We start from the raw sequence: 19,831 nt of genomic DNA, 5'->3' as shown, positions 1-19,831 counted from the left end.
AAGATGTTGTAAAATTCAAAGACATTAAACTTATCTTCTGTGTTTTCTTCTAGAAGTTTTATAGTTTTAACTTTTACATTTAGGTCTCTGATCCATTTTGAGTTAAATTTTGTATATGGTATGAGGTAGGATAGAGGTTCTTTTTTTTTTTTTTGTGAGGAAGATCGGCCCTGAGCTAATATCTGCCAATCCTCCTCTTTTTGCTGAGGAAGACTGGCCCTGAGCTAACATCCATGCCCGTCTTCCTCCACTTTATTTGGGATGCCGCCACAGCATGGCTTGCCAAGCGGTGCATCGGTGCGCGCCCGGGAACCGAACCTGCGACCCCCTGGCCACCGCAGTGGAGCACGCGCACTTAACCGCTTGCGCCACCAGGCAGGCCCCAGGATAGAGGTTCTGTTTGTTTGTTTTTTGGTATGTGGTTGTCCACTTTTTCTAGCACCATTTTTTATAAAGATTATTCTTTCCCCATTATATTTCTGGACTTTGTTCTGTTCCATTTTAAGTCTTGAAATCAGGTAGTGTAAGTCTTCATCTTTGTTCTTTTTTAAAATGATTTTGGCTCTTCTGGGTCCCTTTAATTTTCATATAAATTTTAGAGTCAGCTTGTCAATTTCTACATAAAAGCCTATTGAGATTGTTATAGGAATTTCATTGACTACATTGGGGAGAGCAATATTGAGCCTTCTCATTCATGAAGAATATATATTTCTCCATTTATTCAGATCTTCCTTAATTTCTCTCAGCAGATTGTAAGAGGTTCTAGTTGATTTTAGCTCAATCTAGGGAGGAATTAATTTTCTGCTTTTTTTTTTTTGGCAGACAGAATATAACTAGATCATCTTTTTTTTTTGGGTGAGGAAGATTGGCCCTGAGCTAACATGTGTTGCCAATCTTCTTCTTTTTGCTTGAGGAAGAGTGGCCCTGAGCTAAGGTCTGTTCCCATCTTCCTCCCTTTGGTATGTGAGTCGCTGCCACAGCATGGCTTGATGATTGGTGTAGGTCTGTGTGTGGGGAACCTGCGAACCCAGGCCCCCGAAGCAGAGCATGTCGAACTTAACCACCACGCCACCTGGCTGGCCCCTCATCTCTTTTTTTAATTGTGGTAAAATGCATATAACATAAAATTTACCATATTATCCATTTTTAAGTGTATGATTCATTGGTGCACATTCACATTATTGAGCAACCATCGTCATTATCCATCTTCAGAACTCTTTTTATCTTGCAAAACCAAAACCCTGTACCCATTAAATAATGACTCCCCATTTTCTTCATCCCTCAGTCCCTGGCAACCATATTTCTACTTTACTATGACTGACTACTCTTGGTACCTCATATAAGTGGAATCACAATATTTTGTCATTTTATGACTGGCTTATTTCACTTACTATGATGTCCTCAAGGTTCATCCATGTTGTAGCATATATCAGAATTTCCTTCCTTTTTAAGGCTGAATAATATTCTCTTGTATGTATACACCACATTTTGATTATCCATTTATCTGTCAGTGGACACTTGGGTTGCTTCTACCTTTTAGCTATTGTGAATAATGCTGCTTTGAACATGGGAGTACAAACATCCTTTGAGACCCTCTTTCAGTTCTTTTGGGTCTACACCCGAATGTAGACTTGCTGGATCATATGATAATTCTATTTTTAATTTTTTGAGGAATCATCATACTGTTTTCTGCAGCAGTTGCACCATTTTACATTCCCACCAACAGTACACAAGGGTTCCAAATTCTCCACATCCTTGCTAACACGTGTTATTTTCTTTTTTGATAGTAGCCATCCTAATAGGTATGAAGTGGTTTTGATTTGTATTTCTCTAATTAGTGATATTGAGCATCTTTTCATGTGCTTATTGTATACCTTGGGAGAAATGTCTGAGTCCCTTGCCCTTTTTGTTTTGCTGAGGAAGATTTGCCCTGAGCTAACATCTGCTGCCAATCTTCCTCTTTTTTTGTATGTGAGCCACCACTGCAGCATGGCCACTGACAGATGAGTGGTGTAGGTCCGTGCCCAGGAACTGAACCCAGGCTGCCAAAGCGGAGCGCACCAAACTTAAGCGCTAGGCTGCTGGAGCTGGCCCCCCTTGCCCATTTTGTAAATGGGTTGTTTGGTTTTTTGTTGTTGAGTGTAGGAGTTCTTCATATATTCTGGATATTAACCCCTTATTAGGTAAATTATGCAGATATTTTCTCCCCTTCTGTAGGTTGCCTTTTCACTCTGTTGATCGTGTCTTTTGATGCACAAAAGTTTTAATTTTGATGAAGTCCACTTTGTCTGTTTTTTCTTTTGTTTCCTGTGCTTTTGGATTAATACCCAAGGAATCATTGCCAAATACAATGTCATAAAACTTTTCTCTTACATTTTCTTTTAGGAGTTTTATAGTGTTAGTTCTCACATTTAGGTCTTTGATCCATTTTGAGTTAATTTTTGTATTTGGTATAAAGAGTCCAATGTCATTCGTTTGCATGTGGATGTCCAGTTTTCCCAATACTATTTTTTGAAAAGACTGCCCTTTCCCCATTGAATGGTCTTGGCACACTTGTTGAAAATCATTTAACCGTATGTGCAAGAGTTTATTTCTGAGCTCTCTATTCTATTCCACTAGTCTGTATGTCTGGCTTTATGCCAGTACCACACTTTTTTTTAATTACTGTAGCTTTGTAATCAGGAAATGTGAGACTTCTAACTTTGTTCTTCTTTTTTCAAGATTGTTTTGGCTATTCTGGGTCTTTGAAATTCCATATGAATTTTAGGATGGATTTTTAAATTTCTGGAAAAAACACTGCTGGGCTTTTGAGAGGGATTGCTGAATCCATAGATCTTTTTGGATAAGGTAGACATCTTAACAATATTAAGTCTTCTAATCCATGAACAAGGTATGTCTTCCATTTATTTGTATCTTCTTTAACTTCTTTCACCAGTGTTTTGTGGTTTTTAGTGTACAAGTCTTTCTCCTCCTTGGTTAAATTTGTTCCTAAGTGTTTTATTGTAAATGGAGCGATTTTGTTAATTTCCTTTTGAGATTGTTCATTGTTGGTGTATAGAAATGCAGATGGTTTTTGTATGTTGATTTTGTCTCCTACAACTTTACCGAATTTATTAGTTCTATCAGTTTTTTTGCGGAACCCTTAGGGTTTTCTACATGTAAGATCATTTCATCTGTGAACAGAGATGGTTTTACTTCTTCCTTTCCAATTTGGATGCCTTTATTTCTTTTTCTTGCCTAATGACTCTGGCTAGAACTTATAGTACTACTATGTTGAATAGAAGTGGCAAAAGCAGACATCCTTGTCTTGTTCCTTGCTGTAGGGGAAAAGCTTTCAGTCTTTCACTAAGCAAGATCATCTTGATCCAATTGAATATGGTCTTTTTTTTTTTCCAATTTGCTGTTATTCTTGGTTTGTAGCTCTGTCAGTGGTCTTTACTAAGGTTTTCCCTTTTTTTCTGGGCCCTGATATCCACTTTTTAGTTCCCTGCCATTATAAAATTGCTGAAATCCAAGAGTCAGCAAATGTCTTGAGGGGAAATTGAATGAAGAATGTTAGACTTATCTGTTATTCCACTTTTCTGAGATCTTGGCCATTTGAATCCTGACTGCTTCGGTAGTCGTAAATTCCAATTTTTGCCTCTCCAGCCCAGTGAGACTGCTGCAAGATTTATGATTCTGCTTTCTTCATTGACCTCTTTGTTCGTTTAGAAGTCAGCAAATGCAGCAAGGGAATAAAGAGCCTATGATATAGAGCTGATCTTTGTGTAATTCCCATTCGAACACTTAAAAGAGTTTTTTAAATTCAGTTTTTATAGTTATTCTGATACCTCAGCTAAGCTGTCATAGCCAGAAGCAGAAGTCTAGATGCATCACTTTAAAATGTGAAACACATTATGATATCTGTAGCAAAAGATGATATTTCATTCAACTGTTGGTAGGTACAGAGGTTACTTGCCTTAATCCAGATACAGATTACCATTAGCAAGTATTAAGATGATGACTTAATGATATGAAAATTGTTATTAAAGTTTAAAATACTTTTGTAAACTTTGCACAGAAATAATTTTTAGAATGTGGACAATTATAAAACACTATTAGGTTATCTTTTTTTTTTTTAATTTTATTTATTTTTTATTCCCCCAAAGCCCCAGTAGATAGTTGTATGTCACAGCTGCACGTCCTTCTAGTTGCTGTATGTGGGACACAGCCTCAGCATGGCCAGAGAAGCAGTGCATAAGTGCGCTCCTGGGATCCGAACCCGGGCCGCCAGCAGCGGAGCGCGCACACTTAATCGCTAAGCCGTGGGGCCAGCCCATATTAGGTTATCTTCATCATATAGTATTTAATATATTATTTTGCTTATCTTTTAAAATTACAAGAGACACATGCTTGTTGTAGTAAAATCAAACATGGTAGAATGTAAGATGTGCCAGTCCTCTTCTTCCCTCCCTTCGTTATACCACCTACCCCTCCAGGCCCAGAAGTAACCACTGTTAATAATCTGAGGTAAATTCTTTTATACATGGAAGGTTTTTTCTTTTAGTTACAGAAGTGAGATTATAATATACATAATGTTTTACAACTTGCTTTTTTTAACCTCATTTGGAGTACATTTTTAAGGCAATTTATGTAGACCTGTTTCACAAAGGCCTAGTATTCCTTTGTATAGATGTATCATTTTATAAAGCCATTTCTTCATGTTGCACATTTTAGTTATCTCTCCCCTTTTTGGCTATTTTAAACAGTGCAAAGGACATCTTTTGTGCACCAGTGAGAGTATATCTGTAAATTGTGTCAAAAGTAAGAGTACTGTGTTAAAATTTTAACAGATGTCAAATTATCTCTTCTAGATACAGATTATCAAATATCCCTCCTAAAAAGTTGCATCATTTTACATTCCCATCAAAAGTATAATGAAGTTTATTTCTTTATACTGCCACTACACTGGGTGTTGTTATCAATTTATACTGCCATTACACTGGATGTTATTATCGATCTTTCTATTCTTTTCTAATCTGAGAAATGAAAAATATATTGTTTTTATTTGAACCTTTTGTTATCAGGGTTGAATATCTTTTCATATACTTATTGGCCTTTTAATTTTTTTGGTAACAGTTATGCATTTGTAAATTTTTTTTGCCCATTTTTGTATTGTTTTGAACATACATTTTGTATATTGTAGCTATACCCTTTGTTATTTATATTGCAAATATTTCATTAGGTCTGTCTTTTCTGTTTTAACTTTGTTATGGTATCCTGGCATGCTAGTCAAATCTGTCAGTTGATTGAATTTTTTTTTTTTTTTTTTTTTTTAAAGATTTTATTTATTCATGTTTTTCCCCCCAAAGCCGCAGTAGATAGTTGTATGTCGTAGGTTCACATCCTTCTAGTTGCTGTACGTGGGACTCGGCCTCGCGTTGGACGGAGAAGTGGTGCCTCGGGGCGCGCCCGGGATCCGAACCCGGGCCGCCAGCATCAGAGCGCACGCACTTAACCGCCAAGCCACGGAGCCGGCCCTGAATTTTTAAAATTAGCTTACTACCATGATCCTAATCTTCAGCTTACTGAAAAGATATTTTGATTTTGCATTTTGAGTTTGAATTCTCTTCTGTGGTGTCTTTCTAGACTTTCATATTTTATTTACTGTTTCTTGACTTGATTCAATCTGTGGTGTTACGGGTCTGCAAATTAGAATTCCTGATTAACGTTTCTGTGACCATTTGGTCCCTGAGTAATCTTGGGACTTATTCCAGAAATGTTAGTACTTGCCTTAAAATAATCCTATTGATTTATACTAAGTCTGTATTGAGTATGAGTCATCTACTCTTCTACCATCTCTCCCTTAGAAAGATGAAAGTGAAACCATTTCAGATAGAAACTGAAACTTGCTCATCTCTTTAGTCCAGATATATTAACAGTTGATCCATATTAGGTGTAAGCAAACTTGCCAGTAGTTACTAGATTTCTGAAATTGTGGCAACTACCCATCAAGAAGCTATTTAGCTTTATTATGAAAGTCAGCATCAGTTTCTCGTTATAATTGCGCCATTTTTACGGATCCCATCTTGAGATGCTTTGACAACTGTAAACAATTCAGTGACAGTTTTGGAGACTAGGTTTCTTTTCTCCTTATACTTTCTTATTTTTCATTTTAATGGAACTTTACTCTGAAGGTATATATACTTTTCCATTTAAGTACTGGTTCCCAAATCAACATTATGTGGCTGATTTATAAACAATTAACATTTTGGTTTATTTAAGTCTTGTTGATGAATACACAAATAATGTTACTTATGTAAACATCATAATTATGCTAGAAGCAAGTACCTTCGATTATTATGGAACTTCAAGTAATATTGTGCAGGAAGTCCTCTTCTATCTCCCAGATTCTGCCTCTCAACTCACATTTCAGATAAGTTTGCTTGCCTTAGTATATTAAAGGAAGTTTGCTATTTGTTTGAAACCTTCCCCTCCCCCCATATCGAGGTTTTTTTTCTTTCTCCTTAAGTGGTCATGTGTGTAGTCATTCAAGGAGTTTTTATTAAATGCTTAGGTTTAAGTGATAGTTTGGTAACTGTGAAAGCATGTCTGAAGTATTCTTTATTTGCAAGAAACTTAAAACCAATTGCAAAGACAATAGAGACAAACAGAAGACATTTTTCATATTTATATATATGTAAATTTTTTTTTTTTTTGAGGAAGATTGGCCCTGTGCTAACATCTATTGCCAATCTTCCTCTTTTTCTTTTTTTCTTCCCCAAAGCCCCAGTACATAGTTGTGTATCATAGTTGTAGCTCTTCTGTGTGGGCCACCACCTCAGCATGGTCTGATGAGCCATGAGTAGGTCCGCACCCAGGATCCAAACCAGCGAACCCTGGGCCACCGAAGCCGGACGTGCAAACTTAACCGCTATGCCACTGGTCAGGCCCCAGAAGACATTTTTCAAAAAGGAAGAATTTATATAATGTTAACATTAAGATAAAACCTTAAGTTTCTAATTCCCGATCTTGTTGGGATTTCTAAGTTTATTTGTGGGCTGTGTGCTGCTTTCTGTGCAGGATAAATAAGTAAGTACTGTTAGCTCAAACTGGAGTCAGTGAATAAATCCTTGCTCTGGAAGGAACAAATGATACTGTTAGCCAGCTCTTCTATTCTTTTTTAGTACAAGTCAGAGATAAAGAACATGAAGTCTGCAGTTGTACACACTTGCATTCTTTCACTTTCACTTTCACTGGTTTTGAATGATAGGGAAAGATTCTGATAAGCAATGTTCAAGTCTCCATATGGCTAAGTATAAATACAAAGTATATGAGTTTATAATAGTTTTAAATTTTGTCTTATTTGTATTTGGTAAGTTTTTAAACATTATTTAAACAGCTTTGAGGTACTATAGATTGCTTTAGTGACTGTTGTTTTAAGAATTTAGATGACTTATCATTTGATTATAGAAGGTACATTTGTCTTCCTAGGTTAGGTTCCCTAACCTTCAGACCAGGTTAGGTGCCCAATCAAGTGTATCATTTTTCGTAGTAATGATAATGTTTAATAGTAATGATAAAAATAATGAAGAATTCGGTATTTACTGTATGCCAGTCACTAAGTGCATCCCGAATTCATATAGACTTGTGAATAACCCTAGAAACAGAGAAGCTGTGTAATTTACTTTAGGTCAAAAAGCTGGTAACTGATTCAGACCCAGGCAGTGTGGCTTCTAGAATCCATGCACTCAATCACCACAGTCTACTGCCTGTGATTAATTTAACCGCATTGTATTGTAATTATTTGTTTGTATCTATACTACTTATTAGAATCTGAGTTCCTTAAGGACTAGGAGCCATGATTCATTCTTTTTCACCTGTGGTTTTCCATGGTATCTCACATATAGTAAGTGTTCAGTAGATACTTATTGAGTGAACTGAAGCAAAAATCTAGAGAAATGGAGTAAGTCTGTCATTTTTTAGGCCTGAATTTCTTCATGTGCTTGTTCTATTGATTTTTATGGGTAACAAACAAAATTACATTACATTTGGGATTATTTTGTCATGAGCTTTAATTTGTGTTTTACTTCCCTTTGAAGAATACAATCAAGATATTTATTACTTGTAAAGATTCTGTACAGTGTTTTAAATATTAAGAAAATGGAGAGCAAAAAAATTATAAATCATATAATTTTTAGATTAAATGGAGGGCCGGCCCCGTGGCTTAGCGGTTAAGTGCGCGCACTCCGCTGCTGGTGGCCCAGGTTCGGATCCCGGGCGTGCACCGACGCACTGCTTGTCCGGCCTTGCTGAGGCCATGTCCCACATACAGCAACTAGAAGGATGTGCAGCTATGACATACAACTATCTACTGGGGCTTTGGGGGAAAAAAATAAATAAATAAAATTAGATTAAATGGAGAGGAAAAACTGATTACATAATAATGTTGTATTATATGTTCTTGTTTTTTTTCCTGGTTTTATTGAGGTAGAATTAACAAATAAAAGTTGTATACATTTAAGGTATACAAGTTAATGTTTTGATATACATATACATTGTGAAATAATCATCACAAGCTGATTAACATACCCATCACTTCACATAGTTATCATTTTCTTTGTTTTTTTCCTTCTTTTTGTGTTTGGTGAGAACACTTAAGATCTACCTACTTAGCAAATTTCAAGTGTACAATACAGTATTGTTAATATAGTCACATTGCTGTACATTCAATCTCCAGAACTTATTCTTCATCTTGCATAACTGAAACTTTGTACCCTTTGGCTAATATCTCCTCATTTCCCTCTCCTGCTAATTCCTAGCAACTACCATTCTACTCTCTGCTTCTGTGAGTTTGACTATTTTATTTTATTTATTTATTTTTTTTTAGTGAGGAACATTACCCCTGAGCTAACATCTGTTGCAATCCTCCTCTTTTTTTTTGCTGAGGAAGAGTGGCCCTGGGCTAACATCCTGCTCATCTTCCTCTACTTTATATGTGGGACGCCTGCCACAGCATGGCTTAATGAGTGGTGCTTAGGTCCGCGCCCAGGATCCGGGCCTGCAAACTCTGGAGCCACCAGGGTGGTGTGTGCGAACTTAACCACTGCACCACTGGGCCAGCCCCCAGTTTGACTGTTTTAGATTCCATATATAAGTGGTTCACATAGCATTTTTCTTTCTGTGTCTGGCTTATTTCACTTAGCATAATGTCCTCCAGGTTCATCCACGTTGTCACAAATGGCAAGATTTCCTTCTTTTTTTAAGGCTGAATAATATTCTATTGTGTACACACACACACATACCAGAAGTGAGATTGCTGGATTATAAAGTGGTTCTGTTTTTAATTTTTCAAAGAACCTTCATACTGTTTTCCTTAATGGCTGTACCAGGTTATATTCTCACCACCATATACAAGAGTTGCCTTTTCTCCACATCCTCACCACCACTTGTTTATTATCTTTTGTCTTTTTGATAATGTATATGGTGTTCTTAAGTGCTAAGCCAGAAGAGTTAGTTCTCCAAATCAGTGCTTCTTAAGTTTTTTTCTGAAGACATTAATAGAAAATGATAATATTCTCTTGGTACACTTAAAAGAAGCGGCTCACACAAGTAGGGGGTGTCAAAGGTCTCTCATTGGCCAAGCCCTATCTGACTGACCTAAGGGCCAAGGAAATCCGTATCTTGGCAAACCTGTAATTCATATTTGAAACTGCCACAGAACGCTGTTTGGGGATCCCTGCTGTAAATAGTTTCAAATTATTAGAATTACAAGGATCTTAGCTACCAGATCCCTTATAATAAAATATCATTTTATTTATATATTTTATATTTACTATAAATAGTAATTTTATATATTTATATATTTTATTTATTTCTGCCTTCTTTTTTTCTCCTTAATCCTCAGATCTTTGTCAATTTTATTAGACTTTTCAAAGAACCAACTTCTGATTTTGAAATCCTCAATTGAATGTTTATTTTCTGTTTTTAACCTTAACTTCTGCTCTTATCTTTATTATTTTCTTTTACTTTCTTTGGGTTTATTTTGTGGGTTTTTTTTTAAGCCTCTTGAGCTGGATGCTTGGCTTATATTGCTTTTCTAGTATATTATTTTTAAAGCTATAAATTTTTCTCCTAAAAATGTAGTGCTTTTAGCTGCATCCCACACTTTTTTGGTCTGTTTGTTTTGGGGAAAATTCTCCAGGTAATGACTGTGGCTGTTGTTGCTGCTGCTGCTCCTCCTCCTCCTCTTCTTTCTTTCTTTTTTATAGCTTTATTAAGATATATGTGGGCCGGCCCCGGGGCTTAGCGGTTAAGTGCACGCGCTCCGCTGCTGGCGGCCTGGGTTCGGATCCTGGGCGCGCACCGACGCACCGCTTCTCTGGCCATGCTGAGGCTGCGTCCCACATACAGCAACTAGAAGGATGTGCAGCTATGACATACGACTATCTACTGGGGCTTTGGGGAGAAAATAAATAAGATATATGCAATATTGACATATGGTAAACTGCACATATTAAAATGTATAATTTGATACATTTTGACCTATGACTACAACCAGGATAATGAACATATCCATCGTCCCCAAAACATTTCCTCATGCCCTTTTGTAATTCATTCCTTCCCTTCTCCCCCATCCCCAGGCAACCCTTGGTCTCGCTTCTGCTTTTTTTTTTCCTTTTTTTTTTGCTTGAGGAAAATTGTCTCTGAGCTAACATCTGTGCCAGTCTTCCTCTATTTTGTTTGTGGGATGCCTCCACAGCATGACTTGATGAGCAGTGCGTTATGTCCGCACCTGGGATCCAAACCCGTGAACCCTGGGCTGCCAAAGTGGAGCACACAAACTTAACCACTACACCACCGGGCTGGCCCCTGCTTCTACATTTTTTGATATATAGTATTTTTATCATTCAGGTTAAAATATTTTCTGATTTTTGACCCATGGAATGTTTAGATGTACCTGGAGATTTTGTAGTGTCATTGTACTATGGTAAGGAAACATACTACAGTCATGTGTTGCTTAATGATGAGGATATGTTCTGAGAAATGCATCGTTAGGCGATTTCATCGTTGTGTGAACATTGTAGAGTGTACTTACACAAACCTAGATGGTATAGCCTACTACACAGCTAGGCTGTGTGGTACTAATCTTACGAGACCACCACTGTTGTATATGCGGTCTGTCATTGACTGAAACATCATAGTGCAGTGCATGACTGTATATGATTTTAGTCCTTTGGATGTTAAGACTTGCTTTATGGCCCAAGATATAGTCAGTTTTTAAAATGCTTGTGTGTGCTTGAAAAGAGTGTGATTCTTTTGGATCTAATGTTTTATATATCTCTTACTAAGTGAAGTTTGTTTATTAATTTTTGTTTAAATCTTCATTTTTACTGATTTTTCCCCCTTGCTTTTATGAATTATTGGTTAATGTTTGCATGTCATATTTTTTTCTCATTTTTGACCATCACCCTTATTTTAGGTATATTTCATGAAAACAGCTCATTGTACGTTTTTTTTCTTTTTAGTTCCAATCTGAAAATCTTTGTCTTTTAAATAAAGCATTTAATTCATTTACATTTAAGGTAATTACTGTTATTTGGTTTTAAATCTACCATTTTTGTATGTGCTTTCTCATGTTCTCTTTTTTTGTATGTGAGGAAGATCAGCTTTGAGCTAACATCCATGCCAATCCTCCTCTTTTTTGCTGAGGAAGACTGGCCCTGGGCTGACATCCATGCCCATCTTCCTCCACTTTATATGGGACACCACCACAGCATGGCCTGACAAGCAGTGCATCGGTGCGCACCCGGGATCTGAACCTGGGCTGCCAACAGCGGAGCGTGCGCACTTAACAGCTACGCCACGGGGCCGGCTCCCCTCTCGTGTTCTCTTAATTAGAAAATTTCCTTAAAATTTATTTTGTTTTATTTATTTGTTGTTGTTGTTTTTTTGATGTGTGTCAGTACCCCAGGAATTACAGTGTCCATCCCTGACTTTAAAAAATCCAGTGTTAATTGATCATTTTACGCTTCTCCTGGACAATACAAGGATCTTAGAGCACTTAGTCTCCATTTATCTCTCTCTGACTTACATGCTATTGTTGTGGTGTAGTTTAATTTTCTTATATAGGTATTTTTATTTATTTTAAAGTCGTAAGATGTTGTTATTGTGTTACATAGTATAATGTTCATTTAGCTTTACCCAAATTTTTGCTGTTTTTGTTTTTCTTCATTCCAGCAATCCTCCTAGAATTGTTTTGTTTGAAGAATACTCTTTATAATGTTTAGTATGGGTTTGTTGATGGCAAAGTCACTGTTTTTGTTTCTTTGAGCATATTTTTACCTTATTTTTTTCACCTTCATTTTAAATTCCTCCTTTATTGAAGTATAATTTATGTACAATAAGGTGTATTTTTAGTGTCCATTTTGCATTTCAGTGAGTTTTGACAGATGTGTATACCATGTTATAATGTTCATTTTTGAAGATTAATTTTGCTGGCTATAAAATTCTAGCTTGGCGGTTATTTCCTTTCAGATGTTGACTATTTTATTCTGCTGTCATCTTCATTCCATCATTGCTCTTAAGAAGATGGCCCTCAGACTGTTGTTTCTTTAACAGTAGACCTGGCCCCAACCACTGCACCCCATCTATTCTATGCTCTATGTCTTTGGTTTTCTGCAGTTTAACCATACTATGCCTAGTTGGATTTCTTTTCTTTTCTTTTCTTTTTTTGTGAGGAAGATAGGCCCTGAGCTAACATCTGTGCCCATCTTCCTCCATTTTGTATGTGGGATGCTGCCACAGCATGGCTTGATGAGTGGTGCATAGGTCTGCACCTGGGATTTGAACCTGCAAACCCCAGGCCACCGAAGCAGAGTGCATGAACTTAACCACTACGCCACCAGGCTGGCACCCTAGTTGGATTTCTTTTTATTAGCCTGCTTGGGATTTGAAGGGCTTGGTGAATCTATGGTTTAATATCCTTTTTTTTTTTTTTTTTTTTTGCTGAGGAAAATTCGCCCTGAGCTAACATCTGTTGCCAATCTTCCTCTTTAGCTTGAGGAAGATTCTCCCTGAGCTAATATCTGTGCCAGTATTCCTCTGTTTTGTATGTGGGTTGCCACCACAGCATGGCTGCCGATCTGTGGTATAGGTCTGCACCCAGGAACTGAGCCTGGGCTGCTGAAGTGGAGCGTGCTGAACTTAACCACTATGGTTTTAGAATGGTCTTAGTCATTATGTCTTCAGATACTGCTTCTGCTCCATTCTGGCCTCTCATCTCCCCTACTGGGATTCCAGTTAAATGCATGTTCAGCCTTCTAACAGTGTTCTTCGTCTTTCTTACCCTTCCCGGTGTTTTTTATCCTTTTGTCCTTATGTGCTTTGTTTTGGATCTTTTATTCTGCCTTATCTTCCAACTCACTAATTCTTTCTTCAGCTATATCTAATCTGATTTTAAGATTGTCCATTGAAGATCTGTTTTGTTTCATTTTTTGTTATCGTATATTTTAGTTCTATAATTCATTTTTACAAGTGTGCAAGATTTTTGGTTTGGTTTGTTTTGTTTTTTTGTTTTAGCTTCTCATTCCCTGCCAAATTTTTCAAACTTGGCTTTTATCATCTTGAACATAGTAAGAAGGTATATGAATATATCTACTAATATTTAGGGGCTCCTGTTTTATTTTATTGCCCATTGTTTTAGCTGTTTTCATTCAATTTTTCTTGTCCTCTAATGTGCCAGAGTTTATTTGATTATTGGACATTGAATTAGGAAAGTTGTGTGGTCGAAATAAGATGATGTTTTCTTCATCTAGAGAGGATTTTTCTTTATTTCTTCTGGGGGTCACTAGTACTCAGGGATAATCTTTTTCCAATATCAGGGCTTCAGATTTTCTGAAGTCTTACTACATTCCATGTGTGGACTAGTTTTCTTCGTATTCACCTTTACTATGAAGTTGTTACTTTTTGAGTTCCAAGTCCAAAGCAAGAGGTGGTTTATTAAGGCCCCCAGTCTTGATGAGCCCTGGATTCCAACTTTTGTCCCTGGGGCCTACCAGACTCAACCTCCAAGGAATGTCTGCCAGATCAACAAATAACTCCAGAACAAACGTGGCTTGGTATGCACATCCATGTCTCTGTGTTACTCTAGTATTTGTGCTGCTGATGAGTCATTTTAACTAAATACCCAACAGCCATTTATTAAAATAGGCATACTTTAGAAGGAATTTCTTTGTTGTCTTGGACCTGATTTATATTTGGCAAATGGCTAATTCTCTTTAGACACTCTAATGGGCTAGACCATCACTACATTATATAAATATTAAATCCATCTCAAAATATGGAACTGTCAATATAGGTGCTGCTTGAACTGTAACTGTGCATATACCTGGATGGCTCTTCTGCCTCAGGGTGAGAAGGAGGTCCTCCTGGAGCCTTGTAAAGTAAGAAGTATCTCTGAGCTCTTAATTCCATGTTCTCCGTAGGCTGCCTTGGAATTCCTCCAGAATGGTGTGTTTTCTTTCCCATTGCAAAACTATTTGGGGCTTTATGAAGAAGCAAAGTATGTTTCAAGTAGATTTTGGATATAAGTTCTCTGTCATATATATATAAATATTTTCTCCTTGTCTGTGGTTTGCCTATCCATTTTCTTAACAATGTCTTTTGATAATCACAGACTTTAAATATTAATGAAATCTTGAACTATCAAATTTTTTCTTTTATGGTTAGTGCTTTTTTGGTCCTCTCTAAGAAATATTTGCCTACCTCAAGCCAACTTAGCTTTTCATTCTGAATATTTTGGGACTCCATTAGAGGCTTTGATCTCACTGATTACTCTGGCTGCTTTGTGAAGAGTAGACTATAAGGCAGCAAGAGTGGAAACAGACCAGTTAAGAGGGTATTGTAGTGGTCTAGGAGAGAAATAATGGCACAATGGACTGAGGTTCTAGTGGTCGAGGCATTGAAGTCTGAGATTAAAGGTATAGGCTATTGAATTTGCTTATTGGATGTGTGGTATGAGAGACAGACAGACATGGAGGGAGGCAGTTAGGATGATTCCATATTTTTGGCTTGAACCACTGGATCAGTGGTGTTGCCCTTTACAGAATATCCAAAACTACAATTCACCAAAGTTGTTTCAAACTCTAGTGTATGTTTGCCAAGTAGATTGCCAAATAGTGTGTTGTTCAATATAAAGTAATTGGAAGAGTTTCCCATTCTACAAGAGCCTTTTTAAGAATTGTAATATATGGCTGTTCTAAGAGAGAATTTTGGAGGAAATTTTGCTCTTTTTTGTACACGTGTAATATAGTCGATACGTACATTTGGAAGCATTACGCTGTAGAATGGAATCTAGCAATATGATACTTGATTGTTTCAATTGTAAAAACAAGTTGCGGGGCCGGCCTGGTGGTGTAGCAGTTAGGTTTGCATGCTCTGCTTCGGCAGCCTGGGCTTTGCACGTTCAGATCCTGGGTGTAGACCGATGCACTGCTTGTCAAGCCATGCTGTGGCGGCGTCCCATATAAAGTAGAGGAAAGTGGGCACGGATGTTAGCCCAGGGCCAATCTTCCTCAGCAAAAAGAGGAGGACTGGCAACAGATTTTAGCTCAGGGCAGATCTTCCTCACCAAAAAAAAAAAAAAGAAAAAAAAAAGTTGGCTTAACCTTAATGGAGATGGTCTTTGATCATAGTACCTCAGAGCTACCATAATGCTGTTTTATAAATCTTAGTCAGAAAGGTACATTCTTAAGCATTGAGGTGATTCTTGGCTTCCCTATAGGCTAAGTATGTTTATATTCCTGGGAATCAGGTTAGAGCAAATATTGAGTTTTTGCCAGCAAAAGTCATTGTTTCATTGGTGATTTCATCAGTATTGTATATATGCAAAGTCTTGAGTTTCTGTTCAAATTTAGGAACTAGCTTATGATAGTAGAAAGAATTTTGGGGATACAAATAGGAAGGGAACTGAGTTCTAGTCCAGCTATGTGACCTTAGGCAAATCATTGCATTTATATACCTCATTTTCTTTCTTTCTTTTTTTTTTTGGTGAGGAAGATTAGCCCTGAGCTAACACCCATTGTCAATCCTCCTCTTTTTGCTGAGGAAGATTGGCCCTGGGCTAAGATCTGTGCCCATCTTCCTCTACTTTATATGTGGGACACTTGCCACAGCATGGCTTAATAAGCGGTGCGTAGGTCTGCACCTAGGATCCATATCCGTGAACCTTGGGCCACCAGAGCGGAGTGTGCGAACTTAACCTCAACGCCACCAGGCTGGCCCCATATACCTCATTTTCTTTGTGAAGAATAAATGAAGAATGAAGTAAAATGAAGAATAATTGATTAAAGTTCTTTTAAAATCTGAAATTATAGTTTCTTATTGGTTTTGTAAAGATTTTGGCCTTATAAAGACATGTCTGAACCATAGTGATATTAGAAACATTGGAAATTCAATTTTTGGGTGATTCATTTAAAAGAAGAATGAATTGTGGGCATCTTGCCTGGCTCATAGAATGTTATTAAATCTGAATCACTGTTACCCATATCGAGCTTAAGCCTGTTAGTGATAAGGCTACTACCTCTCTCTCCTTGATAAGTTTTATTGAGATATAATTCACATACCATACAATCCATTCATTTAAAGTGTACAATTAAGTTGTTTTTAATATAGTCACATAGTTGTGCAGCCAACATCAGTATAAATTTTAGAACATTTTCATCCTGCAAAAACAAAGTATTCATGAGCAGTTACTTCCCATTTCCCCTCAACCTCCCAGCCCTAAGCAACCATTAATCTACTTTCTATCTCTAGAGATTTGCTTACTCTGGACATTTCTTATAAATATGTGGCTTTTTTGTGTCTGGTTCTTTTCACTTAGCATAATGTTTTCAAGGTTTATCCATATTGTAGCATGTATCAGCAGTTCATTTCTTTTTGTTGTCAAATAATATTCCATTGTATACCACGTTTTATCCATTCATCAACTGATGGACATTTAAGTTGTTTCCACTTTTTGGTTATTATGAATAATGCTGCTGTGAACATTTGTGTATAAATTTTTGTGTGGACATATGTTTTCATTTCTTTTGGATATTTACGTAGGAGTGGGATTGTTGGATCATATGGTAACGCTATATTTAATCTTTTGAGGAACTGCTAGACTGTTTTCCAAAGTGGCTGTACCATTTTACATTCTTGCTAGCAATGTATGAGGGTTCCAATTTCTCTGCATCCTCCCTTACACTTATTATTATCTCTCTTTTTGATTATAGTCATCTTAGTGGGTGTGAAGTGGTATCTCACTGTGGTTTTGATTTGCGTTCCCCTGATGGTTGATGATGAGCATCTTGTCATGTGCTTATTAAGGCTACCTCTTTGACTTTTCATTTTGGGTGGAGATGTGATGTGGTTGGAAGTTGGTCTACTTAGTTCTTTCCCTCAAGTGTCAACTAAGCATTCTAAAGTATCAGTCAAATAAGCAGTCTCTTCTCACTCCTAGTAGAGAGGAGGAAGTCAAGGTCTTAATTTAGTCCACACACCTGTTTTCACCTTCTTTATTTCTGTAAAATGTAACAACAAAGAATTTTACTGGAAGTAAGTTTGATGTATATCTTAGTTGGAATTGTTAACCTATCTTTGGGTGGGGACAGAACTTTCATTGATATATCTTTAACACTGAAATCTTGGCCATTTGCTCAGTCTTTCAGATGTTCACGAGGAAGACTGCAACATAGAAAGCAGTGTCATAGTCACACAAAGATGAGAATGAAGCAGGGCTGGGAATCTGGTAGAAAACCTTTTCACATTTATAGTAGCCCTATTTTCTTTGTATCATAAAAGTTTTGTGAATTAATATAGGATGTGTAATTGTTTTTAAGGAGCATATTTAACTTAGATCATGTAGCCTAAAATAGGTTAATTTGAAATGACACTTTTGTTAATAGAAACTTAATTTATTGAATTAAGAATATTTAGTTTTAGGGCCGGCCCCGTGGCTTAGCGGTTAAGTGTGCGCGCTCCGCTGCTGGCGGCCGGGTTCGGATCCCAGGCGTGCACGGACACACCACTTCTCCGGCCGTGCTGAGGCCACGTCCCACATGCAGCAACTAGAAGGATGTGCAGCTATGACATACATATCTACTATGTACTGGGGTTTTGGGGGGAAATAAATAAATAAATAAATAAATAAATAAATAAATAAATCTTTTAAAAAATTTAAAAAATAAAAGAATATTTGGTTTTAGTAGGAATTTTGCTCTTGAAAATGTTAATTGCTGCGCTCTGGATTTGGTCTTATCAGTCCAGTCAGGTTTGTGAAATAATGTGTTTTTTTTCCATTCCAGAAATACATGCTACAGGATTTAACTATCAGAATGAAGACGAAAAAGTCACCTTGTCTTTTCCTAGTACTCTCCAAACAGGTAATACACATGGCTATGTAAAATTCCTTGATGGGCGCCGGCCCGGTGGCACAAGCGGTTAAGTGCGCGCGCTCCGCTGCGGCGGCGCGGGTTTCGCTGGTTCAGATCCCAGGCGCGCACTGACACACCACTTGTCAGGCCGTGCTGCCCCATGTAAAGCAGCGTCCCATATAAAGTAGAGGAAGATGGGCACGGATGTTAGCTCAGGGCCAATCTTCCTCAGCAAAAAGAGGAGGATTGGCATCAGATGTTAGCTCAGTGCTGATCTTCCTCACACACTCAAAAAAATTCCTTGATGAATACTGACATCTTACTTCTTCCAAAGAAATTTATTGTATGCCATTTTTTTTCCTCATTATTTTAAGCAGATTAAGCCTTAAGACAAGCTTTTAAAAGAGTCAGATTCATTGTAACTTTTGGGCCACCAGAAGAAAAAAAAAACCAGACCAAAAACTAATGATCATTCTACCTTAGAACATGATGCATTTTTTTTCACCTTTTCAGTTTCAGCTTTTAAAAAATACGTTTACCTAGCTCCATCTTCTACTAATTAAATCCAAATCTCTGAGATGAATGTCCTGTAGATGATTTTGATGTGCAACCAAAGACTGAATAGATATTGCCAGTGAGGGCATGGAAGGAAAGATGTGTTGATATGTTACTATTATTGGATATAAAAGCACAAAGAAAATAGAAGACTTTCTGAACTTAATGTAGTGGAACAAATTATATACAAATCAATTAGTAAAGCACCAAGGCTTTGATTAATGAGCAAATGCAAAGCAACAGATAATTCATATGAAAGAAAATTCAAATGACTAATAAACATGTGCAAAGATATTCAGCTTTCTAGTAATGAGAATTATCGAAATAACAGTTACTGATACACCAGTTTTTGCCTGTCGGGTAAGCTGAAGTTAAGAAACAAAGATTCTTGATGATGTGACTGCCTTAATATTACTGGTAGGAGTGTAAATCCACGTAATTTATTTGGAAAGCCATCTGGCAGTATGTATCAAGAGCCTGAACACGTTCATGTCTCTTCACCCAGTGATTCTGGCAATAGGAATATATCCTAAAGAAAAATCATAAATACAGGAAATGCTTTATGCCTAGAAATATCTAATAAGACATTACTTAAGGTAGTAAAAATTAGAATTAATGTATTTGTCCAACACTAAGGGAATAATTAAGCTAATTGTGACATATCTATATGGTCAAAGGTATATAGCAATTAAAAGTGAGGTTTGTGAATTCTTATAACACAGTGAAGTGCTTATTATAAAGTAAAATTGAAAAGCAGAATACAAAATTACGTATACAAGATGATGAATCATATCTCTAAAATGGTACAAATAAAATGATATATCTGGGTGTTGACATAATTGATGATTTTTATTTATCTCTTTCTCTGGTTTCCATAATTT

At 36.9% G+C, this 19,831-nt stretch overlaps 1 protein-coding gene across 1 annotated transcript in view; it reads left to right on the top strand.

Annotated features, from left to right (window-relative positions):
* Window positions 1-19,831, top strand: part of NPEPPS (aminopeptidase puromycin sensitive) — an 86,856-nt gene that overhangs the window by 24,998 nt on the left and 42,027 nt on the right. Inside the window, exon 3 of the mRNA XM_087441056.1 lies at window positions 18,327-18,404. Within this exon, the coding sequence (XP_087297182.1) occupies window positions 18,327-18,404 (78 nt within the window). The remainder of the gene's footprint in view (window positions 1-18,326; window positions 18,405-19,831) is intronic.

This window comes from Ceratotherium simum, chromosome 16 (genome assembly GCF_057802395.1).
Source record: "Ceratotherium simum simum isolate JZ-2026a chromosome 16, ASM5780239v1, whole genome shotgun sequence".
NCBI lineage: Eukaryota > Metazoa > Chordata > Mammalia > Perissodactyla > Rhinocerotidae > Ceratotherium > Ceratotherium simum.
Note: the sequence above shows the minus strand (reverse complement) of the source record. Positions and strands in the feature narration are given on the sequence as shown.